The 23,571-nt window shown below is 42.8% G+C and overlaps 1 protein-coding gene and 1 long non-coding RNA gene across 2 annotated transcripts in view; both read left to right on the top strand.

Annotated features, from left to right (window-relative positions):
• LOC310648228 (von Willebrand factor A domain-containing protein 5A-like) overlaps positions 1 to 12,112 on the top strand; it is a gene marked incomplete at its 5' end in the record, with an annotated part of 29,816 nt that extends 17,704 nt beyond the window's left edge. The window contains 6 exons of the mRNA XM_083375973.1: positions 3,127 to 3,206; positions 3,452 to 3,566; positions 9,289 to 9,453; positions 9,627 to 9,730; positions 10,521 to 10,726; positions 11,429 to 12,112. Coding sequence (XP_083232099.1) covers positions 3,127 to 3,206; positions 3,452 to 3,566; positions 9,289 to 9,453; positions 9,627 to 9,730; positions 10,521 to 10,726; positions 11,429 to 11,673 — 915 coding nt within the window. The 3' untranslated portion in view covers positions 11,674 to 12,112. The remainder of the gene's footprint in view (positions 1 to 3,126; positions 3,207 to 3,451; positions 3,567 to 9,288; positions 9,454 to 9,626; positions 9,731 to 10,520; positions 10,727 to 11,428) is intronic.
• A 1,854-nt stretch (positions 12,113 to 13,966) lies between these two features.
• LOC310648311 lies at positions 13,967 to 17,084 on the top strand. Its single transcript, XR_014494060.1, has 3 exons — positions 13,967 to 14,104; positions 14,904 to 15,027; positions 15,606 to 17,084. It is a non-coding gene; the product is annotated as an uncharacterized lncRNA (long non-coding RNA).
• The last annotated feature ends 6,487 nt before the right edge of the window (positions 17,085 to 23,571 follow it).

The raw sequence follows: 23,571 nt of genomic DNA, 5'->3' as shown, positions 1-23,571 counted from the left end.
CTTTTATTATATGCTGTAAGTGTTACAAGCATAGTCATGGTTTGCAACCTTTCATGTTTGCAGCCAAATAGATTTAGATGAGGCTAATTCATATTTTCTAACGTACAATTGGGACCTTTCATCCATCGTTAAATATTCATTTTCATTTCTGTATATACAGTATAGCTATTCTATTCTATAAGACCAAAACTCCTTCACTTAGATCTATTACATCCTTCTCTTGTTTTTAATTTCACAGATACATTTCTGTTTTTCTTCCACTTATTAATCTGCATTCTCTATATTTACTACTCTTATATTCTTCCAAACGTAATGATCATTACTTGGTGGGTCCATAAACCTCCACAGCCCATCATGGCATTAGATCATTAAGGTCTTCACATGCCACTTTTAATAAGATAGGGAAGATACAAACTAGGTCAGGGGTCCCCAATCTGCAGGCCCTAGCCCACTACCAGGCTATGGCTTATTCGGAACCAGTCCATGTGAGAAGTGGGCCAGTGCACACATGCATCTCCATTCACACGAGCAGCACCCCAAAGGCTCCTCTCTTGCATGAATGGAGCTATGCACATGTGTGCCCACTACTCACGTGGCCCAGTTCCCCTCTCCACCCCAGCCAGGCTGCCAAGCTACCTGCTCCCGATGCTCCAAAAATGGAGCTGTGAGAGCAGAGGTTGATTGGGATGAGTGTGCCCTGCTCAGCTTTGCTGACTGACTGAGGCTGCCTGAGCAGGACACTGGATTCTCTTTTGGAGCATCGGTGAGTCTGAAGGAGCATGAGACCATGCCCACAAAGTCTTTTCTTCTCTGTGCCAAAAACTTTTGTAAACAGATGAAAGGCTTCAGGGGAGTGATCTCACACTACTTCAGGCTTTCTGTCCCTTTGCAAAAGCTTTTGGCTTATGAAAGCATGAAGGAGCGTGAAACCACACCCCAAAGACTTCTCTCTTGCATGAGTAGAGCTGTTTGTGCACACGCGCAATAGCCCACCACTCACATGGCCCAGTTCCCCATTCCCCCGCCTCCAGCCAGGCTGCCAAGCCGCAAAAGTTAGGGACTACTGAATTAGGTTATCAGTCTCAGTTATACCAATACTATATGCAGCATTCTTTATTAATGATAAATACTATTGATCAGATTGGGCATATTTTTGTCAATATGCCATCAAGAAAACCAAGATGAAAACCAAATTTGCTTGTGCTATTGTGATCAAGTCAAATTTCTAATCTAGAGACTACTTTGCAAGCCAACATACAGTTACTCAGATCTCACCAACTGTTGTGATTCAGCATCAGCCTGTGATACCGGCAGCTGAGTCTGATGATTCTGAAGAGGAGGAGGAGGAGGGGTTTAGAGAGCCTTTGGTGTCAGAGGGAGGCTCTGATACACTGCAGGACTCTCAGCCTGGCCCCTCCCGTCATGTTCCTCATCAGACTCAGCCATGTGAGCACGAGGTATTGGACGTAGATGATTCACAGCTGGATCTATTCAGGGATGCTAGGAGCAGGAGGCAATCCAGCAGAGTAGAATAGAGAAAGACAATGAGGCAACTCGGTGAGAGGAGATGAAGGCAACTGTTTGAAGATCTTCTGCTAGAGTTCTGGTCTGTTATTCCTGTTTAACTCTTGTTTGAACTTTTGGTTTAACTCTTGTTTGAACTTTTGATTTCTTTGTAAATAAATCTGGTTTGGTTTTTCCAGACTGTTGACTATAAAAACGGGTTGTCCCTGACATTCAAACAGGGCCATTCGTAGGCTGTAACAGAACAGTTTGCCTTCAGCCTCCCACCCCTTACTATTATGGAGCAGCTACATGCTGAGAATGCCCAGCTCACCCAGCAACTTGCTTTGTTGGCAGCTCAGGTGGCTCAATTACAAGCACAGATCCATGCTGCACCACCACCATCACCACCAGCCAGGAGAAAATGCCAAGTTGCGATGCCGGATAAATTTAATGGCAATCCAGATATCTTTCCTGCTGTCCTGGGACAATGCCAGCTATTTATCAGCGTGAGAGCAGCTGATTTCCCCACTGACTGGGATAAGGTGGGGTTTGTGTTATGCCTTCTCTGTGGTGATGCAGCTCGTTGGGGCACACCCCTGCTGGCCCAACCTAATCCATTGTTGGACAACATTGTGGGGTTTTGTAATCATATGCGTCTGATGTATGAGGACCCCATAAAGATGCAGACTGCTACCCGATGCCTGAAAGCTCTGAGGCAAGGTTGAGAAAGGCCATGAGGCAACTCGGTAAGAGAAGGAGAAGGCAATGAGAAGCCACGCCTTGGGACTGCTGATAAAAGGGGAAGGTGTGGGAGGTGCTGGTTGCTGAAGGCAACCGTTTGAAGATCTTCTGCTAGAGTCCTGGTCTGTTATTCCTGTTTAACTCTTGTTTGAACTTTTGGTTTAACTCTTGTTTGAACTTTTGATTTCTTTATTTGGTTGGGTTTTTCCAGCCTGTTGACTATAAAAACAGGGTGTCCCTGACATTCAAACAGGGCTGATCGTAGGCTGGAACAGAACACCAACATTGGTAGAACAAAAACAGTAACTATACACAGAGACAGCAGGTCATCATGTCTTGAACCAAGCCATTTTGGGGGATGTAGAGATTGTTAATAAGGGATGCGGTGGCTCAGTGGGTTAGGATGCTGAGCTTGTCGATCAGAAGGTCGGCAGTTTGGCGGGTCGAATCCCGAGTGCCGCGTGAGCGCCTGTTACTCATCCCAGCTTCTGCCAACCTAGCAGTTCGAAAGCACGTAAAAATGCAAGTAGAAAAATAGGGACCACTACGGTGGGAAGGTAACAGCGTTCTGTGTGCCTTTGGCATCTAGTCATGCCGGCCACATGAGCACGGAGACGTCCACAGGCAAGCGCTGGCTCTTTGGCTTTGAAACAGAGATGAACACCGGCCACTAGAGTCGGAAACGACTAGCACGCATGTGCGGGGTAACCTTTACCTTTACCTTTAGAGATTGTTAAGCAAAGCTTTGGCTTCATTCTAGTCCTGTTGTCTCTTTGACTAGCCATAGGAAGTTCAAATTACATTTCTTCTTGCCTGCTTCCAATCTTCTTCTCTCTGCCCTTTACAGTTTTCACTTCAAGTTGCTCTCTATCTCCACAGATCTTTGTGTTCACTGATGGAGAAGTGTCCAATACAGATGAGGTCATTGCTGAAGTTCGACGTAACAGTCGTTGCCACAGGTAAGAAAAGGTAAAGGTAAAGGTTTCCCTGTCACTCATGTCCGATTCTAGTGCACATGCTCATCTCCGTATCTTGGCTGAGGGAGCCAGCATTGTCCGAAGACAATTTCCATGGTTATGTAGCCAGCATGGCTATATGTCAGAGGCACACAGAACGGGTAAGAAGAGAGGCTGAAATTATTTTCTTGATGTTCTTGTCACTTAGTTTCCATCAGCTTCTGCCCTCTTCCTTCCTCACCAAACAGGTGCTTTTCCTTTGGCATTGGGGAAGGGGCTTCCACATCCCTGGTCAAAGGCATTGCTCGAGCGGCTGGAGGCAGTGCCGAATTCATCACTGGCAAAGAACGCATGCAGGCCAAGGTCAGGTCTCTTCCTCTTCACGGGCTTTAGCTTTGCTGCATGTCACTGATATATAGTTCCAGGATTTAGCATCTTTTATGCTGCCACATTATTATATGTCTTTAATATTTCAGCTGCAGTGGCTTAATATCTTTGAGATATAGGGGGGCATCAGAAATTACATGGATTCAGTTCTTTAGTGCTAACAAGAACTAATGTGAAAACCCACTGTTTATTTTGATTTATAATACATGTTCTATATGAGGCACAAATATAGGAACATATTTTGGGGTAGCAGATATAGAGCCTTGTCATTGTTATGTTAAATAGGCCGCCCTATTTAGAGTGGTCCGCTCCCTTTTAAATCAAGGGACGGGAGAGGACCCCCTATGAGGACGGGCTGAGGAATTTAGTAAATATCTGGTGGACAAAATTGCTCAGATTCGGGCTGGTCTGGACTCTGACTGGGCAGTATCTGACGAGAGGAAAACGATGAATTTGGCCAAGAACAATTGGGAAGAGTTTGATCCTGTGACTCCGGATGAAGTGGACAAGATCATGGGGAAACTAAGTGCCGCCACATGTTTGTTGGACCCGTGTCCCTCCTGGCTGGTCTATGCATCTCGGGAGGTTACACGAGGCTGGCTCCTAGCAGTTATCAATGCCTCACTGAGTGAAGGGTACTTCCCTGCCGCCTTGAAAGAGGCGGTGGTAAGGCCCCTCCTTAAGAAACCTGCATTGGATCCAGCTATTTTAAACAACTTCCGTCCTGTCTCCAACCTTCGCTTTCTTGCGAAGGTCATTGAGAGCGTGGTGGCACGGCAGCTCCCTTTGGTCCTGGAGGAAGCTGAGTATCTGGATCCGTACCAATCGGGTTTCAGACCCGGGTATAGCACGGAGACAGCATTGGTCGCGCTGGTGAATGATCTCTGGCGGGCCCGAGATAGAGGTTATTCCTCTGTCCTGGTCCTATTAGATCTCTCAGCGGCTTTTGATACCATCGACCACGGTATCTTACTGCGTCGTCTTGAGGGGTTGGGAGTGGGAGGCACCGTTCTGCGGTGGTTCTCCTCCTACCTCTCGGGCCGTTCGCAGACGGTGTTATCAGGGGGGCAGAGGTCAAGCCCTAGGCCCCTTAGTTGTGGAGTGCCTCAGGGGTCGGTGCTCTCGCCCCTCCTGTTCAACATCTATATGAAGCTGCTGGGAGAGATCATCCGTGGCTTCGGGGTGAAGTATCATCAATATGCTGATGATACCCAGCTTTTCATCTCCACCCCGAACCAACCCAGTGATGCCCTCGATGTGATGTCCCGTTGCCTGGAAGCGGTACAGATTTGGATGGGAAAGAACAGGCTTCGGCTCAACCCAGCCAAGACTGAGTGGCTTTACATACCGTCATCTCGTTTAGTCCAAGAGGTTCCATCTTTGATTATAGGAGGAGAGATGTTACCTCCCGTTGATAGAGCATGCAATCTAGATTCATGACTCAGTTTTGAAGATCATATTGGAGTTGTAGCTAGGGGGGCATTTGCCCAGATTCGCCTAATATACCAATTGTGCCCCTTTCTGGACTGAGATGCCCTACGTACAGTCACCCACACACTCGTTACCTCCCGTATAGACTACTGCAATTCTCTCTACATGGGGCTGCCCTTGAAAACCACCCGGAGGCTTCAGCTGGTGCAGAATGCGGCTGCACGGGTAGTAGTGGGAGCTCCCCGATACTCCCATATAACACCTCTGCTCCATGAGCTGCAATGGTTACCGGTTGCCCTCCGGGTGAGATTTAAGGTGCTGGTACTTACCTTTAAAGCCCTACATGGCTTAGGCCCGGGATACTTGCAGGACCATCTGCTACCGGGAACGAATTCCCATCGCCCAGTATGCTCACACAGAGAAGGCCTCCTCAGGGTACCGTCGGCTAGACAATGTCGGCTGGCGAACCCCAGGGGAAGGGCCTTCTCTGTGGGAGTGCCAGTCCTATGGAATCAGCTCCCCCCTGAGCTTTGGATGGCCCAAGATCTCCAGTCCTTTCGCTGCAGCCTCAAAACACTCCTTTTCCATCTGGCTGACCTGGACTGTCAGGCATTTTAATTATGTTTACAATTTTTAATTTATTTTTAATTTTTAATTTTAATTTATTGCACAGATGACTTTAATTTTAATTTTATCTTAATTTCTGTACTTATTATATGTTATTGTTAGCCGCCCTGAGTCCTTCGGGAGATAGGGTGGGATATAAGTCCTATAAATAAATAAATAAATAAATAAATTTGGAACTTGGAAATTAATAATAGTCAACTTATAAGTTTAGTGACCGTTTGAAATTACAATGACATTGAAAAAAGTGACATGACCATTTTTCACACTTGTAACCATTGCAGCATCCCCATGGTCCTGTGATCACAATTTGGATGCTTGACAACTGGTTCATATTTATGACAGTTGCAGTGTCCTATGATCGTGTGATAACATTTTGTGATCTTCTCACAAGCAAAGTCAGTGGCGAACTCAAATTCACTTAACAATCATGTTATTAACTGCAGTTATTCACGTAACAGCTATAGCAAAAAAAGTCATAAAATGGGGCAAGCAACTTACTTAACAATTATCTCACTTATCAGAAGAAAATTTGGGCTCAGTTGTGATTGTTAGTCAAAGATTACCTGTATGACATCTCTTTCTGAACTGGAAGCCATCAGATGGGATAAAATCTATCTGTATGCTAGAAATATTTCTGAAACAATGACCCAGTCAGGCATAGGTTGTCCAGTATTAACCAAAGTTGCAAGATATAATTCATAGAATCACAGAATGTACTGTTTAGGCTATTCAGTCCAATTCCCTTTCAGAGCAGGTGCCCTCATTAAAACATCTTGCTTCACCTCCATCTGAACACATCAAATGAACAGAAGCCTATTTATTTATTTATTTAATTAATTAATTAAATTTTTATACTGCCCTTCTCCCGAAGGACTCAGGGCGGTGAACAGGGCATATAAATAGAAGTACAAAAGTTAAAAAGGATTAAATTGTTGCCCGAATTAAAACAATCAAAATATAAAAAAAAACATTAAAACCCTAACATTTCCCCCATCAGGCCAGGCCAGCTTGTTCGAATAAATGGGTCTTTAACCCGCACCGGAAGGAGCGAAGATCCGGTGCCATCCGAAGCTCAACCGGCAGTTGATTCCATAAAGCCGGGGCGCCCACAGAGAAGGCCCTCCCCCTGGGGGCCACCAGCCGGCATTCTCTGACCGGAGGCACCCTGAGGAGGCCCTCTCTGTGGGAACGCACAGGGCGGAGGGGAGTCGACGCCGGCAGCAAGTGGTCCCTGAGGTATTCCGGACCCATGCCATGTAAGGACTTAAAAACCATCACCAAGACCTTGAACCTCACCCGGAAGACAACTGGTAACCAATGCAGCTCGCGGAGCAAAGGTGTAACATGGGAGTACCGGGAAACTCCCAAGACAACTCTCGCGGCCGCATTCTGTACCAGGTGGAGCCTCCGAGTGGTCTTCAAGGGAAGCCCCATGTAAAGAGCATTGCAATAGTCAAGACGAGAGGCCACGAGCGCATGAGTGACCGTACACAGGGCATCCCGGTCCAGATAGGGCCGCAACTGACGCACCAGGCGAACCTGAGCGAAAGCCCCCCTAGTCACGGCTACTATGTGGTCTTCTAGGGTAAGCCGTGAATCTAGGAGGACTCCCAAGTTGCGAGCCCTATCCACGGGGGGTAAAAACTCACCCCCCATAGAGAGCGATGGAGCATTTTGAATGTCCCGGGATGCCGGAATGTACAGCCACTCAGTCTTGTCAGGGTTGAGCTGAAGTCTGTTCCTCCCCATCCAGACCCGAACCGCCTCCAGGCAACGGGACATCACAGCGAGGGCATCACTGGGGTGGTTTGGGGTCGAAATGAAAAGTTGGGTATCATCGGCATATTGATGATACCCAACTCCAAAACCACGAATGATCTCACCCAGGGGTTTCATGTAGATGTTGAACAGGAGAGGCGAGAGGACCGACCCCTGAGGAACTCCACAAACGAGAGACCTAGGGGTTGACCTCTGCCCCCCTGCCAGCACCGACTGCAAGCGTCCCAGGAGATAGGAGGAGAACCACCGAAGAACCGTGCCTCCCACTCCCAGTCCCCTGAGACGCCGCAGCAGGATACTATGGTCGATGGTATCGAAAGCCGCCGAGAGGTCTAATAGGACTAGGACAGAGGAATATCCCCTGTCCCGGGCCCTCCAGAGATCATTCACCAGGGCGACCAATGCCGTCTCCGTGCTGTACCCGGGCCTGAAACCTGATTGGTACGGGTCTAGATAATCCGCTTCATCCAGGACCAGAGGGAGCTGATGCGCCACCACGCTCTCAACAACCTTCGCAAGAAAGCGAAGGTTGGAGACTGGACGAAAGTTGTTTAACACAGCTGGGTCCAGGGCAGGCTTCTTGAGGAGGGGTCTCACCACCGCCTCCTTCAAGACGGTGGGGAAATTACCCTCACTCAAAGAAGCAGATATAACTGCCTGGAACCAGCCTCGTGTCCTCTCCCTAGCTGCATAAACCAGCCAAGAAGGGCACGGGTCCAATAAACATGTGGTGGAGCTCAACCTCCCCATAATCCTGTCCACTTCCTCAGGGGTCAGAGAATCAAACTCCTCCCAGATAACGTTGACAAGACCGCCCGTGTCCTGATCGTCAGACTCTGCCCAGCTGGAGTCCAAACCGGTCCGAATCCGAGCGATTTTATCCGACAGATGTTGACCAAACTCCTCGGCACGACCCTGCAAGGGATCCTCCCTCACCTCCTGATTAAGGAGGGAGTGAGTCACCCTAAACAGGGCGGCCGGGCGATTATCTGCGGACGCGATGAGGGCAGAGAAGTAATTACACCTCGCCGCCCTCATCGCTGCGAGATAAGACCTAATATAGGTTCTTAGTCGCAACCGGTCGGATTCGGATCGGCTGGACCTCCAACAGCTCTCTAGGCCCCGTTTCTTCTTCACTTCTCTAGGTAGCTGATTCCACTGCAGAACTGCTCTTAACTATCAGAAAGTTTTGTCTAACTTCAAATCAGAATCTGTCTTCCTGTAATTAAATCCACTATTCCATACCCTGCATTCTGGGATAAAAGATAATGTCTTCTTTGTTTCCTTCATTTAGGAGCTCAAGGCAATGTATAAATTTATTTAAATGTTTTAAGTCCACCCAATTCATCACTAATTCTGCAATCCCTTTCGGGTATTTGAAGAGGGCCACTGTATCCCTTCTCAACCATCTTTTCTGAGTTCTAAACATACTCTGCGCCTTCAGTCTGCCTTCACAGAGCTTAGATGCTAATTCCCCGATCTTCTTTCTTATCTTCCTCTGAATTTGCTCAGTTCTTTCATTTCTGCTTAAAAAGTAAAGGCCAGAACTAGACATGGCATTCAAGGTGGAGCTATACAAAGCAGAATACAGTTGAATAATTATTTGAAAATTAATCTTCTGCAGTTGTAGCATAAATCTGCATTTACCTTCTTTCCAGCCAAAAGCTACTGTTTATCATGAGGAGTGGGAGAATAGAACACTGTGCAGTCAAAATTTTGATTGTTTTTGCAGAAGCTATTTTATAATCTCAAAGCTAGAGCAGGGACAACCTTAATATTTTCAAAATAAATTTTGCCTTTTATTTCTCAGAGCATCCTGAAATCTTATACTGCTTCTTCATAAGATTCCTGTTTCCTGCAGGCTTTGCAAAGTCTGAAGAAGGCCCTTCAGCCAGCATTGACGGGGATCTCTCTGAACTGGGAGTTGCCTTCTGGCCTTGAGGCCACACTGGTGGGGTCAGGCCCTCAGGTCATTTTCCAAGGTCAGCGCTGCCTCATCTATGCCCAGATCCGGGGGCAACTTCAGGCAAGTGATCCACCTGAGGCCCACCAACCTGAGAAATCCTCCCTCCTGTGGTGCAGACTATATACCCTGTGCTGCCCTCCTTCAGCAGCTCTAATGCTAGAATTGTCCTGATCCTCAGAAAGAATTTCCCTTTTTCCCCCCTTCCTTCCTTTGCAACTTTTGTTTTTATACAGGCGTCGGGCTCCATGGAGGGGGCAGCCATTGTTCGGTATAATTTCCAAAATGAGACTTCCACAGAAACAACCAAGTTCTCACTCCAACTTGAGAAGACAGACAGGTATAACCCAAGGCTGAGGAAACCCTTGAAAAGAGGCACATGAATGAGTCAGTGGGAGCACATCCAAAATATTTCTCTGACTCCTGAAGCAGATGCCTCTTTTTTCAGATTCACAGAGTTTCTTCATGTCCTACTCCCAGCTATCTCTTCACATACAATGCAGCCAGGAGTAGCTTATGAACCAAGAAAAAGATGAAGCCGTTTTGTTGATTCAGAGAGAGGTGCTTTTCACCTAGCAGAGCCATTTCCCCTTGGAGATGACGTGTCCTTTGTATGTTAATGCCAAGTGAAAGTAGGAAGCCACCACCTTGATCAACTTTATTGCTTAGATGTGTGTGTCATCTCTTGCCCTCTGGAGTCACAAACCTTTAGCCAAGGACCCAGAGATTTGACTAGATTCATCATTGTTCTGGCAGTTTTCATTGTGAAAACATAGTTAAGAACATATTGACTAAAGCCCAATAGCCCAAGCCAATGCAAAACAAACCACTTGTGTTCTTTTATGTTACTTCCAGGCTACAGAAGTGCTTCTCCAGGGGTACATTCAGGCTCTGCTTTTTCTCTTCTCAGGGAAGAGACAACAAGGAAAGCGTTTTTTGCTCCAGATTTTCAGCTTCATTGAGTTAAAATCCAACACAAGCACTTAGTCATTATTAACTTTGTTATATTTACTGTCAGCTGATCCTCCGGAGAGAAACCCACGATATAAAAGGAGCTGACAACAAATTAAGACTTGGTGTGTGGCGTGATGGCAGACCTTTCTCTGCCCATCCCTCCCCTTTCTTTGCAGGCTCCCTGTTCACCGTCTTGCAGCTCAGGCGCTGTTGCAGGAATTAGAGGAGGACAAGGAGAAGGTTGAAGAAAAGCAGCTCCTGGCACTAGAGACAAGCCTGAGCTCTGGGGTGGTGTGTTCCCAGACGGCTTACGTGGGTGTGAACACAGAGCTGGGCAAGCCGGTTCAAGGAGCTCTCCTCCACCGAGATGTCCCCCTTCCAGGTGAGTTGGCAGCAAAATACGGCGGATCAGTCCCAGGCCTTGAGTGGTCATTGAACCAAATGAGGGACTGATTTGCAGCTGAGTTTCTTCAGATAGTCTGGTGGAGCTTCTGTTAAAAAGCCCATTGCTCCCTGGACTTTAGCTGTCCAACAATTGGCAGAGCGAGTGTCAGGTATTGATTGCCAGGTGTTAATTGCCAGGTATCATCAACATATCATATTTTTGTAGTGACCTCGCTGGATTGCTGGTTTTCTACTTCCTTCCTGAGCTGTCAGGCTGTTGCTTTTTAATATCTGAATGAGAATCGTTGATTGTAAAATCGAAAGAATGAATACAGTAATGATTTCTTCATTAGGACATCCCCTCTTTCCTTCCGAGAAGGATGGAAGGACAGCCTTTTAGTAATTTGGGATCACAATTAATGTTTACTGGTGGTACTTGCTACCTCTGCATCTGCTGGAATCTAGGCTAGCATCCCTCAATATTTGGCAACCTTAAGATGTGTGGACTTAATCCCACTAGGGAATTCTGGGACTTTTAAGAAACCCATGCATCTTAAAAGTTGTCAAGGTTGAGAAATACTGATCTAGACCACTCAGCAGGGAATGGGACACAAAGAGAAGGAAAAATCAATCTTGGCTTATTACAGTTTTTATTGCAAAATATTTTCCTGTGTTCTGTTTTATTTTGGAACGTCTGCAGCTTTGATGGCAGCATCACGAGCAAACTGCATGCCACAAACATTAGCATCTAACTATCGATGTGAAAACATCCTCCGTAAAAGTTCAGGTAACCTCTATGGGCAAGTGTGTATCATAACCAACAAGGTAATTCCTGTTAGGCATTGTACAAGCAAAAGAAATAATGTTCTCATTAATTTCCTTTATATTCTGTATGAAGATCAAACATGGGATACGTTCATTCGTATCAATAAATACAATAAATAAATGTAGAATATTATTTGTGTAAGGTGGTTTTGGGCTATGTTGCAACCTCTCATTTTTGTGAGGCTGGCAGAATTGAGGTGGAAACAACTGTTGGGGGTCCAAAATTGGACCTTTAAGACAGTGCCTAACATTTGCACCTCGGAAAGTCTTGTTTTTGAATTTGCAGATAACAAAATGTAAAGTATTGTGATATGGTGGGAAGAATATATAGGCAGTTTTATAGTTAACAATAATGAGCTCTAGAAATCTGTCCTTCAGTGACTGATTGAAATAATGAGTTATACTTTAGTGGGGGCAGGGTTCAACCTTGTCAGTTTTAAAATATGTGAACTTCACTTGGCTGGGGGATTCTGGGAGTTGAAGTGCATGCATGTTAAAAGTTGTCAAAGTTGAGAAATATTGTACTGATCTAAACCATCCAGAGCTCACGGAGGACTGGAAAGACACAAAGAGAAGGAAACATTAATTTTGGGCTATTACAGCTTTTATTGCAAAAGTTGTTTTCCTGTGGAAAACAACATTTTGGAATGTCTATAGCTGCCAAATTAGATGATGGAGCATATTTCGGAGCAATGTCATTAAGTTCAGTTTTGAAGATGGGAAGCCCTCGGAAGGCACGTGCTGTACCACCAATGGCACTTGAAGGTAATTCCCCTCATGACAATGGAACCCTAATTTTTAAAAAAAGCCATTTTCACAAATGTCCATTACATTTTGCGTATAAGTCGAACGTGGAATGTGGTTTGTGTCAGTAACTACAAAGTGACTTAAATAATAAAAGTAGGAAATGTGTTTATTTATATGACTGTCCAAGCTTGCCAAACCAAATCTGGGTAAACAGTAACATCAGTAAGGACAAAATACACATTCCTGATATCAGCCTCCTGAGATGGGAATATTTAACATCCCAAATGTCCAGAGGGAAAAAATAGATTTTTAATGTCTTTTGAAAAGCTGATAGGGTTGAGATTGATCAAATCTTGGAGTTGGGGGGAGGGGGGGAATCAATCCAAAATGCAGGTGCTGCACAAAAAAGACATGTTTCTTTGATTCAGCCAGGTGACACTGACACAAAGGGACCTAAAGCATGACTTGTTCACAAACACAAATGAGAGGGAGATGAGTGGTCCCACAAATCACCTGGCTACCATTTGCATATCTTTAAGTTATAGTGTATCTTCTGATATCCAACCTTTTGCTTTTGTGAGGTTGGTAGAATGGGGTGGAAAAATATGAGAGATCAACATTGGACCTTTAAGCAGATACCTGGGATTTGTGCCGCCCAAAGATTCATATCTGATGTTGCAGATAATCAAATTTAAATGGTAAATGTAGAGTAGGGATTAAACGCAATTTAATAATTGGTAAGTATGAGATCTAGAAACTTGTTCCTCAAAATCCTGTTTTTAAATCTCTTCATATTAATACAGGTAGTCCTCAAGTTAGGACCACAATTGAGTGCCCAATTTCTGTCGTTAAATGAAACATTTATTGAGTTTTGCTCCATTCTATGACTTTTCTTGCCACAATTGTTAAGGGAATCACTGTAGTTGATAAGTTAATAACTTGGTTGTTAAGTGAATCTGGCTTCACTTTGCTTGTCAGATCGCAAAGGGGATCACATGACCTTGGGATGCTGCAATGGTCATAAGTTGCCAAGCATCTGAATTTTGATCACATGATCATGAGGATGCTGCCAAGGTTGTAACTGAAAAATAGTCATAAGTCACTTTTTTCAGTGCTGTTGCAACTTTGACCGGTCACTAAATGAACTGTTGTAAGTCAAGGACTGCCTGTAGCCAGATAACACAAAAAGGATCTTATTCCCTTGTTCCAGCTCTGGTTAACGAATCTAAAATGCAACACCTGAATTCTCTGCCTCAACTCAAAAATAAAATAAAAATAAATATTATTTAAAAGCTATTTGGTTTTATTGAAACCCGATTTCATTTTATTAAGAGTAATCTCTTTGGTAAAAAGTTAAGAAGTTGGACAGCAAATGAATATTTTGGGTATGAGTGGATTTTAGAAGTGAAAAGGTGAAGGTAACATTTATGAGATGATTGGTCATATGAATTTGATTAAAAAAGTAAATAATCCAGAGTTACATTAGTAGTTCTCTCTTACACTATGATTTTTGCCTCTGTATTTAGCTCAAAAATTCAGCCCATCCAGCAAAAGATACAAAGAGGCAAGTTGACACATTCAATGTAAAGAAACCAGCTAAGAGGAAATTGAAGGTAAACCTTGATGGTTTCTGAAATCTGAGATCTCGTTTTTCACCAACTTAAGCAGAACCGAGGAAGAAGAATCTCCTCTTTTGAAGTTGGTATCCCTGCAGAATGCAGATGGCTCCTGGCCTCATGGGCCTGCCCTAGCCGCCATACTAAACCTCAGTGAAGCTGAGATCTCAGGCAAAGCACCGGCTAATGTAAGTTTTTGTAAACTTTTCATAATGGACTACAAAAGCTTTATTCATTTATTATTGTCTATTAATAGAAAAAGCTTTCTTGAGTCCACATTCAGCTAATTTGAGGGAAAGGAGAACAGAATTAAAATCAGGCAAGCGTTCTAGAATCCTCCAGGTACAGGGGGCATCACTGCAGGACCGAAGCAAGACATTGTGAGAGTTGTATTCCAGAAAGTCCAAAGGATAGCAAATTTCAGAGTTCAGATTGAACTGTTACTGAAAAAAAGCTTTGTGACATTAATAGAAGGTAAGCAGGCATTTTTAGGAACACAGGAGCTGTCATAGTAGGTGGGAAGACAGGCCAATGCATGTTTACCCTGCCTTTAATCCTTCACTTTGCCATGATGGGAGATGGAAGGGCACAGCCATCTTATTGTTGCTCTTTCCCTAAAAACATTTTAACATCTTCAATATTTCATACATATCATGGAACATTTAGCTCGCTCAACAAAGCTATCTCAGCATTAAGACATCGAGTGGACTAGGACACTGGAGATGGTTGACAATAATCAGGAGAGATGTCTTAACTGAATTTCGCTCCATGAAAAACAGAGTCTTAACTACTATTGTTAATGAAAACCATGGTATCCATTACCTATTTCAATCTATTGTTTTGAATGCTGGATAATGGCTAGCTTGTATTTCTGATTTAGTTACTGAATAATTATTTTTAGCCATCGTTTGGAAAAATATTTTGCACGTTTCTATAGGAATAACGTGTAAGGCTCATTCAGCATCTTTTTCCCACCATTGCTTTCAGGTGGCCTCAGATATATGGGCAACAGTGCTGGCTGTTCTCTGGCTTCATTTGAATGCTGCAGAGCAGAAAGATGAATGGGAACTGCTGGAAGGAAAAGCTGTCCATTGGCTCCAAGTGAACGCAGGTGAGGTACTGAGAGCAGCTTGTCAAGGGAAATCAATGTAAGGATAAGAAATAATAGTGTGTGGAAGTCCTTAATGTACCTTGGGTGATTATGGAAACAGGTGATCAATACCAGACCTTGTTAGTACTTGGAAATCACAGGAAATCGTAGGACTACTGCCTAGACTGAGAAGTTGAAGAAACATCTCAAAAGAAGGCAGTAGCATCAATTCTATATTGTTGCCAAGAAGGCTATCTTGAAATGTCCATGAGGTAACCAGGAATTTGATTCAAGGGAATCTTTGTTTTATGGAAAAAGAGAATTTGGTGAATGAAATTCCAGCAGCAGTACTACTTAATGCCACCCTTCTTGCTGATTCTAGTTCTTGGAAGTATTTTTTGGGTAGATCAGTTCCTTAGAATTCCCCAGCCATAATAGCTATTGCTGAGATTTCTGGGAGTTGACTTCCTGAAGTTTAAAGGGCATCCAAATTGATGTGAACTGTCTTTTGGACATTGGAAGATGTGCTGAATGCTGTATTGTTTAAATTGAAGTGGATATTGCTTGATCAATCCTGATTCTTGACTATTCATTTACAGGAGATCAACTGGCTAAGTGTGTGAAGGCTGGTAATGCAGTTCTGGGAGGTAGGGTCAGCCCCCAGGTATTCGGGCTCTGAGTTTATAGTGTCATCCTATGCCTGAAACTGGAACATCTGCATCTATTCTGCTTCTATTCATGCTGAAATGTAACCTCCTGCAACCCCCATAACAATATATTAGGTCCTGTGTTGCTATTCCCTTGAAAGTACCAGTGCCTTGCTTACAAACTCACTAAGTTCTAATGCATCACAAATTGCTTTATTGGTGCATTGATATGGACACATTCTAGGTATAAATGTAGCAATAATAATAGTGTTTAGGCTTATATAGCACCCCATTAGCATTTTACAGCACACTCTGGGAGGTTTACAATGTTGAAACGTTATTTGCATATTGCCCTCAACAGTCTGGGTCCTCATTTAACCGATCTTGGAAGGATGAGTCAACCTTGACCCCCATCATCAGGATTGAATTCCAGCCTGTGGGCAGTTTGGCTACAATTCTGCATTCTAAACACTATGCAACCAGTAGATTTATATTTGTTCCATGATATATAGATATAGATACAGATTAGATACAGATATATTTACCCAAAAAATCATTACTTGTTAGAATGAAATGAAATAATGCAAATTAAAGTTGACATCTACCACCCCAATATTTCTGTGTTAATTTGCAATCTAAAGTTTATATTAAGACCTCGGAGCATAAATCTGTATGCATCTTCCACTAATTAAAAATTAGGCATTCCTAATCCCAGCAAAGCCCAAAATAGATTCGTATAATAAATGAGATTTTCACTGATCTGAAAGAGCAATAAAGGATTAAACACTCTAGTTAAGAATAAAAACCCCAGATTAGTATTAAGCTCAGATAATGTTTATGGTTGGTTGTAAATTTCATTATGCTGGTGGTATAAAATAATGGAGGGGATGCTTACAAAAAAATAAAAGCCACTTTGATGTAGTGATTAAGGCATCAAGCAGAAATTAGGATGTTGCGAATCTTGCTTTAGGCACAAAGCCATCTGTGTGACCTCAGGCTAGTCACACTCCTTTAGTCTTAAGGAGCACATAATGGTAAACCATTGCTGAAAAAAACTTACCAAAATAAACAAACAGCAGGGTCTACTCCAACCTTCCTGAAAAGTCAACAATAATTCAAAAGCATACGCATACTTAGAAATACAAACTTCTCTCACTATGTGTATAACTTTATTTACTAAATCATAAATATGTTAATAAAGTTTGGAAATAGGAACAGTAAGCTTACAATAGTTTTAAAATGTTGAATTATGCAATCATTTGGAGTTTTATCAATATATAAAGAATTTTGAATTTACTGAAGCATTCCAAAGGTGATTATTTTCTTATACCATCCCAGACATGCAGTCTTGGATAGATGGTACATATTCATACTGTTTATATAATGAATAGAATAACTGTTCTGCATAAAAATTTAATGCTGTGATTAAAAACTGCCCTTTGTTTTTATCTTGGATGTAAATGTGACTTTACTTTTTGGTCAGATACTTATTGTGGGGGCACTAGTCATCCCCAATATAATAGATTACTGAGGGAGTTAAATTAATGAAGCTTCTAAGATACATTAATGGTCTACTGTCCTAAAGGTGCTTTTTCAACAGGCAACTGGACTTCTTTGTTTTTCCTTTGAAGATGTTTTGCTTCTCATCCAAGAAGTTTCTTCAGCTTTGACTGGATGGTGGAGCTGAAAAGGCTTCTTGGATGAGAAGCAAAACTTCTTCAAAGAAAAACAAGAAAGTCTAGTTGCCTCTTGAAAAAGCACCTGTGATCTGGATGACTGAGAATCTCCATGGATATTAATGGTCTACTATTTGACAAAGTATGCTACACAGTCCCTTGAATCAAATACTTTTCCTAAACAAATGAGTTTTCTAAGGTAGGCACAAATGAATAACACTCCTCCAATTATCAAGATAAAGCCTGTAAATAACATTGCATACAATCTCTCAGCAGGTGACAGCCTCTCTCCCAATTTTGCGTGGGCTAGGAAGATAAGCAGAATAAGACCTTATTAAATAGAAGGCCACATAAGCTTAGGTCAAGGATATCAACAAGACCTTCTCCCACTGTCTTAGTCTTCTTTAAGTGATCCAGCTCAGATTTCCTCCCAGATTAAATCAGTTTAAATAGGCTCAGACTACAGGTAGTCCTTGGTTTATGACAATTGTGCCCCAAATTTATGTTATTAAATGAGACATTTGTTATGGGATTTTCCCCATTTTACGACCTTTCTCGCCACAGCTGTTAAGTGAATCATTGCAATTATTAAGTTAGTAACACTATTGTTAAATGAATCTGGCTTCCCCATTGACTTTGCTTGTCAGAAGGTCACAAAATCTGCTCACATGATCCCGTCATAAATATGAACCAATTGCCAAGCATCCAGATTTTGATCACATGACCATGGGGATGCTGCAACAGTCCTAAGTGTGTAAAATAGTCATAAGTCACTTTTTTCAGTGTTGTTGCATCTTTGAATGGTTACTGTACGAACAGTTCTAAGTCGAGGACTACCTGTATATACAAATAATGGAATCCAATGCAATATTTTTGAAATCTCTCAGATTATATGAGTAACCATTAGACTTTTGTGACATATAAGGACAGTAACTGGGTAATAATTACATTTTAAAAAATGAAAAATTAACTAAAAGTGCTCTGGCATAAAGGAAATGAATAGCTACAAAAATGGAAATATCCTGGTAAGAGAGTTAGCAGTGCTTCTCCAAAGATTATATTCTATAACCCATCAGTTCACATGACCAGTAGATGGCAGCAAAAATGAGATTTCTGTATGCTTGTGTTGCCATCTAGTAGTCATTCAGATTTTTGCAAGTCAGATCTTTATAATCCTGTACTTGGATGATTAGAGTTTATCAGATTTTACTCCATGACCACAGATCTTACTAAATCTACAGCTTTAGAGATTGTTGAGGGGAAAAAATCCCATTCAAATCTTGTCTTAACCTGAATTCACCCAGTTGCATTAGGTAGAGCCCTGATTTTAGACTTCCACTTTTAATAGAAATGCTATCTTAAAAGGTTGCAGTAAGATCTGCTGAGATAGTATGGAAGTTACTGGAATTGATTTTTATTTCAACTGTTTTCACCTCATTCTCACAATACCTTAGATGGCATTTTGAGTGTGCTGTTTTTCTTATACATCTCTCAATAACTCTGCAGTGTCCTTGGATACCTAGGCTCCGTAACTGAACAAGTCCTGTGGGAGATGTTTCCATACGATTTTCTCCTCTGGGATTTCACCAAAGCAAGAAAGGTTGCAGACCCTTAGGGAAATGAGAAATTAAAAGCCAAACATTCACACACATTTATCAATCACTTCAATTACTTCAGCAGAAGAATCTCATGCCCCACTCAATATTACTAAGCACGAATTGAAATCATGGATTGAATTGGCCAATGTGTGGCCAGTGGATATTAAGCAATATACTACAGTGTAATTTTACCTTCCAATATCTTCCTACAAATACACTTAGGGAGAGAGATTACACTGGACTTACCATGGTCCATTTTCTACACTGGTGACAGGGCATTCAAGAATAGATTGTCTCCTACAAAATTGGGGCGGGGCTTGCAAAGTATTTATTTAACTCACAAAGCACTTGGATATGCATGATTCTAGGTGATACTTACAAATCAATGTAATTGACTATCTCCATACTGAGAAAAACAATTCAAAGAATTGTTTAGAAGAATAAAGAGATATGTACTAAATCATCCTACAGCCCAAAGCCCCCCTGAAATAGTCATTTTCATTGCCATTCATTGTCAAGAAAAGTGGGAGAAAATTGTACCCCTGGGTGAAATAAGCTTCATTATTTATTAAATTTATATGGCCATCTCCCAAGACATTACTCTGGGCAGTGTGCAGCAAAATAAAGAAATATAACTATAAACATACTGAACACAGACAAACACACACATACAATTTGATTAGCAATGAACCACCTCAAGGTATCAGTGGTCCCCTGAGAAACCAAGGCCTGATGACAAAGCCAAGTCTTCAGATACTTCTGGGAAATGAAGGGTGAAGGGGAACATTCCATAATGCATGGACCATTACTGACAACTCTTGTCATCTGGTCCAAGCCACCTTAATTTCCAGTTGGAGGGAACTTTGAGGAGCCCCCCTCCCCCACAAAGTTCAAAGTAGAAAGGCAGAATTATGCTTGGCAAGGCATTTCCTGGTATCTCCAGGAAATTTATAGGTGATCAGCATTTTGAAGTGGGCCTGGCAGCCTACAGATAATTATTCTACTTCCCAGAAAACAAGACAGCCCCTTCCCAAGTTTCTGATTGACAAGCTGGAAAAAGAATTCAAGAAAGGTAAGAGTAAAGAATAGAATTGTATGAATTCTATACTAGCAACTACAAATATTGATGGGGTCCCAAGCTTCTCCTCTCATGCCCAGTACTTCCTGAACAAACTGGTATCCTGTCTCCATTGTAAAAAGTAATCTTTCTTGTAGAGCTGTTGATATACAGACAAGCAGTATATATCTACAGAGAAAATATAGTCATTATTTGGGTACAGGTCTTGTACCTGTATATAAACTGGTTAAAAGGTAAAGGTTCCCTCGCACATGTGTGCTAGTCGTTTCCAACTCCAGGGGCCGGTGCTCATCTCCATTTCAAAGCTGAAGAGCCAGCACTTGTCCGAGGATGTCTCCATGGTCATGTGGCCGGCATGACTAGATGCCAAAGGTGCATGGAACGCTGTTACCTTCCCACCGTAGTGGTCCCTATTTTTCTACTTGCATTTTTACGTGCTTTCGAACTGCTAGGTTGGCAGAAACTGGGAATAGTAACAGGCGCTCACTCTGCTACGCGGCACTTGGGATTTGAACTGCCAAACTGCCGACCTTCTGATCGGCAAGCTCAGCGTCCTAACCCACTGAGCCACCGCGTCCCTAAACTAGTTACCAATATACTAATTCAGTGCACCCTTTCCAGTTTATAACTTTGCATGCTATTATCTCTATCTTTTATGACACAGACCTGCTCCTTCAGGAAATGCCATAAGTTGGAAGGACAAAAATGATCCACAAAATTACAAGGGGAGCTAGGTTTAGGTTAATAATATTTTTCATAGAGGCCCTAGCCTGTTACAAGAATTGAAACACTGGCTTTTAAAGAAGATATTATTTGCTTGCTGAGCAAAGCTAAAGAGAAAAATCATTACAACAGAGTCTTGTGTGAAGTAGTTGCCTTCCTGAAACAGGACACTCAATAGGATGTCCTTCGGAAGTTTCAAACTGCAGCTCCTACCATCCCAGGTCAGTAGCTGGGACCTAACTTAGGGGAGATATGTTCTAAAATAGGGCTCCCCAAACCCCGGTGTATGGACCAGCTCTGGTCTGCGGCATGCCAGAAACCGGTCCGTGCAAACAAGCAAAGCCCCATCTGCGGGATGCAGGCAGTACATGAAATCAGGCCCCCTCTGGTCTGCAGAAAAATCTCCACAGAACTAGTCCCTGGTGCTCAAAAGGTTAGGGACCTCTGTTCTAAAACATCCAGAGGCACCATGGTTCATGAGAAGTGGTTTTTTTCTTAATAATGCTATTCCCTCTGCTGGGAATCCTGCCACCTCTTATGAAAGATATCCAAAATGAATCTGATGGCTGCAGTTAATGCCTTGCTTCCTCAAAAATCACTTCCTCCACCCATATGCAAACAACCAGGAAAGAAAACTGCTTCTGAGCAGTTTGTTCAAAAAACTACAGGACACTGATCTTGGACTTTTTATTATCAGAACTGAAGGTCTAAACAACAAATAATTTCTGGCCCAAAATACTATATTTTCAGAGAGTCCTTTGAAGTTGATGGCTTTTCTTCCAGGATTTCTTCTTCCTTTTCCACTTTGTAGTCCAACCTATAATGGCTGGATTTCCAATGCCTATTCTACTACTCACGGAGCCAAACTCTGCTTAGCTTTTCTGAGATCAGCCAAGGTCAACTAGGCACTGTCAATTGCCATTAAATCTGCTCTTAAAGGTACAGCGACAGATTAAATTTGAAAAAATTGCCATCTTAAAAACAAACAAAAATCCTTTAAGGGAGGATTCCCTAAAACAGAATTTCACAGCATTTAGGAAAATTAACTGTCTAATAGAAATACTCAGGCTTTTTGGATGAAACAAAATGGGATACAACAAAAGCAAGGAGTGGGTAACAAACCTCTTTAAAAGGTCCAACCAGGCTCCTCACAGTAAGCTAAAAATGAGGTTAACCTTTTCGGGATGCAACTTCAGGGTTACGTGAGCCGAGCTCGGTTCACAGATTAGTTTATTAGTGCGCTACACAAACACGAGGCAACCTGCATAAACTTGGTATGCGAATTATATTCCAATGTATATTTCCAAAATGCACAATAACAGTATAATCAAGTATTGTAGCTAATCCCTGTCTTCTTCTTCTTCTCCGGTGCCCTCACCCAAAATTCACTCTTAAAACTCTTACACCCGAATTCTCTTAAGAGGATTCCCTAACGAGACGGACGGATCTAGGACCCTGAAGGCGCTGCCCCTTTCACTCGTTGTCACCTTACTTTCCACTGTGAAGATTTGCTCGCAGCATCGGGAGCTGCTTTTCTGCACAGAAAGCCTCAATGCCGGCAATAAACGAATAAGCACCTGAGGGTGGAAAAAGAAAAAAAAAGAAAAGGGGGAGGGGGAAAGCTCCCAACATTTCCAAAATACCTTCCCGTTGCAATGCATCGCTGCAGTCAATTTCTACATTTTTTGGGATGATTAGGGGGAAGGACTTCCCGGGTCAGGGGGAAGTGGCTTCCGGGCAGCTTTGAGCCCCGGCACCTTTTTTTTTAATTTGGAAATTATCCGCTGGCAGAAGCTCAAGGGAAATAGCCTGCGGCATCCTTGGCCAAAGTTGCATTACCAGGATTCCTTATTTGAAACCATGGTCGCGAATCTTACTGGGATTGGTGTTTAGTGCACGCTGCTGGGCAGAACTTAATTTCAGCCAGGGCTCGACAAAGGTATAGTTCTTCCCTCCGGAGCTGCTCCATCAGCTGTAACGCCGTAGGTGAAGGTCTTAGGTTAAGGGATCTGGTCGCTTCTCGTTTTAGACTAGAGATCTCTGCCTGACTTCTGTGCAACCTGCAAACTGGCTGGGAAAGGGAAGGAGGAAGCAAATTGGGGAAGGGTCTAACTAGTCTGCTGACATGGTAAATGTGTGCTAGTTTAAAAAGTCTACTGTTGGCTTGGAAGATGAGTTGGGAGAAGGACCTTGTCAGAGTTGTTAACATTAGGGAAAGGGGGATCTTGGGGCAGGAGTGATCAGAAGTATTGTTCAGGAGTTCTGTACTGTTCAGGTTTTTTTTTTAATCTTCCTCCTAATAATCAATGGGCGGAGCAGATAATACTCCTCCTAGATCGCAGCTTCAGTCCGGCTCTTAGACAAATATAACCTGCGTTGCTTTCCGGGGACTAAACTTATTTGAAGGCAACGAGCCTTGCTCCTCAGTACTGTACACAGGCTTAGGATGGAGGTGCAAAAGTAAAATAAGTGGAATTAAAGGCTGGAGATCCAAGGGGCTGTGATAAAACATATTTTTGAATGCCAGATTAATTTATTTTGATTTTTAAAATGCAGATTCTATCTAGTGCCTACATAGAAGTAATCTGTATTGTTTCAGTAGGTTTTGTAAGGGCATCTAGGGTTATGGCTTTATTACATCAGCAGAAGATACACATTTATTACCCAGATTTATATACTGCCCCATCCCAAGACATTCTTTCTCAAACACGCTCATATTCCATTCCACCGCAAAGGATAGTTCTAGCATCTTTTGTATCCTAAATGTTTTAAATCTAGATCAGGTTAGGGCAGCTTGGCCTCTGTATGTTTTATTAATCTAATTTTGAGGGAATTTACTTAAG

This window comes from Vipera ursinii, assembly GCF_947247035.1.
Source record: "Vipera ursinii genome assembly, chromosome: W".
Classification (NCBI taxonomy): Eukaryota; Metazoa; Chordata; class Lepidosauria; order Squamata; family Viperidae; genus Vipera; species Vipera ursinii.
The sequence above is the reverse complement of the archived record's forward strand: the minus strand, read 5'-3'. Positions and strand labels throughout refer to the sequence as shown.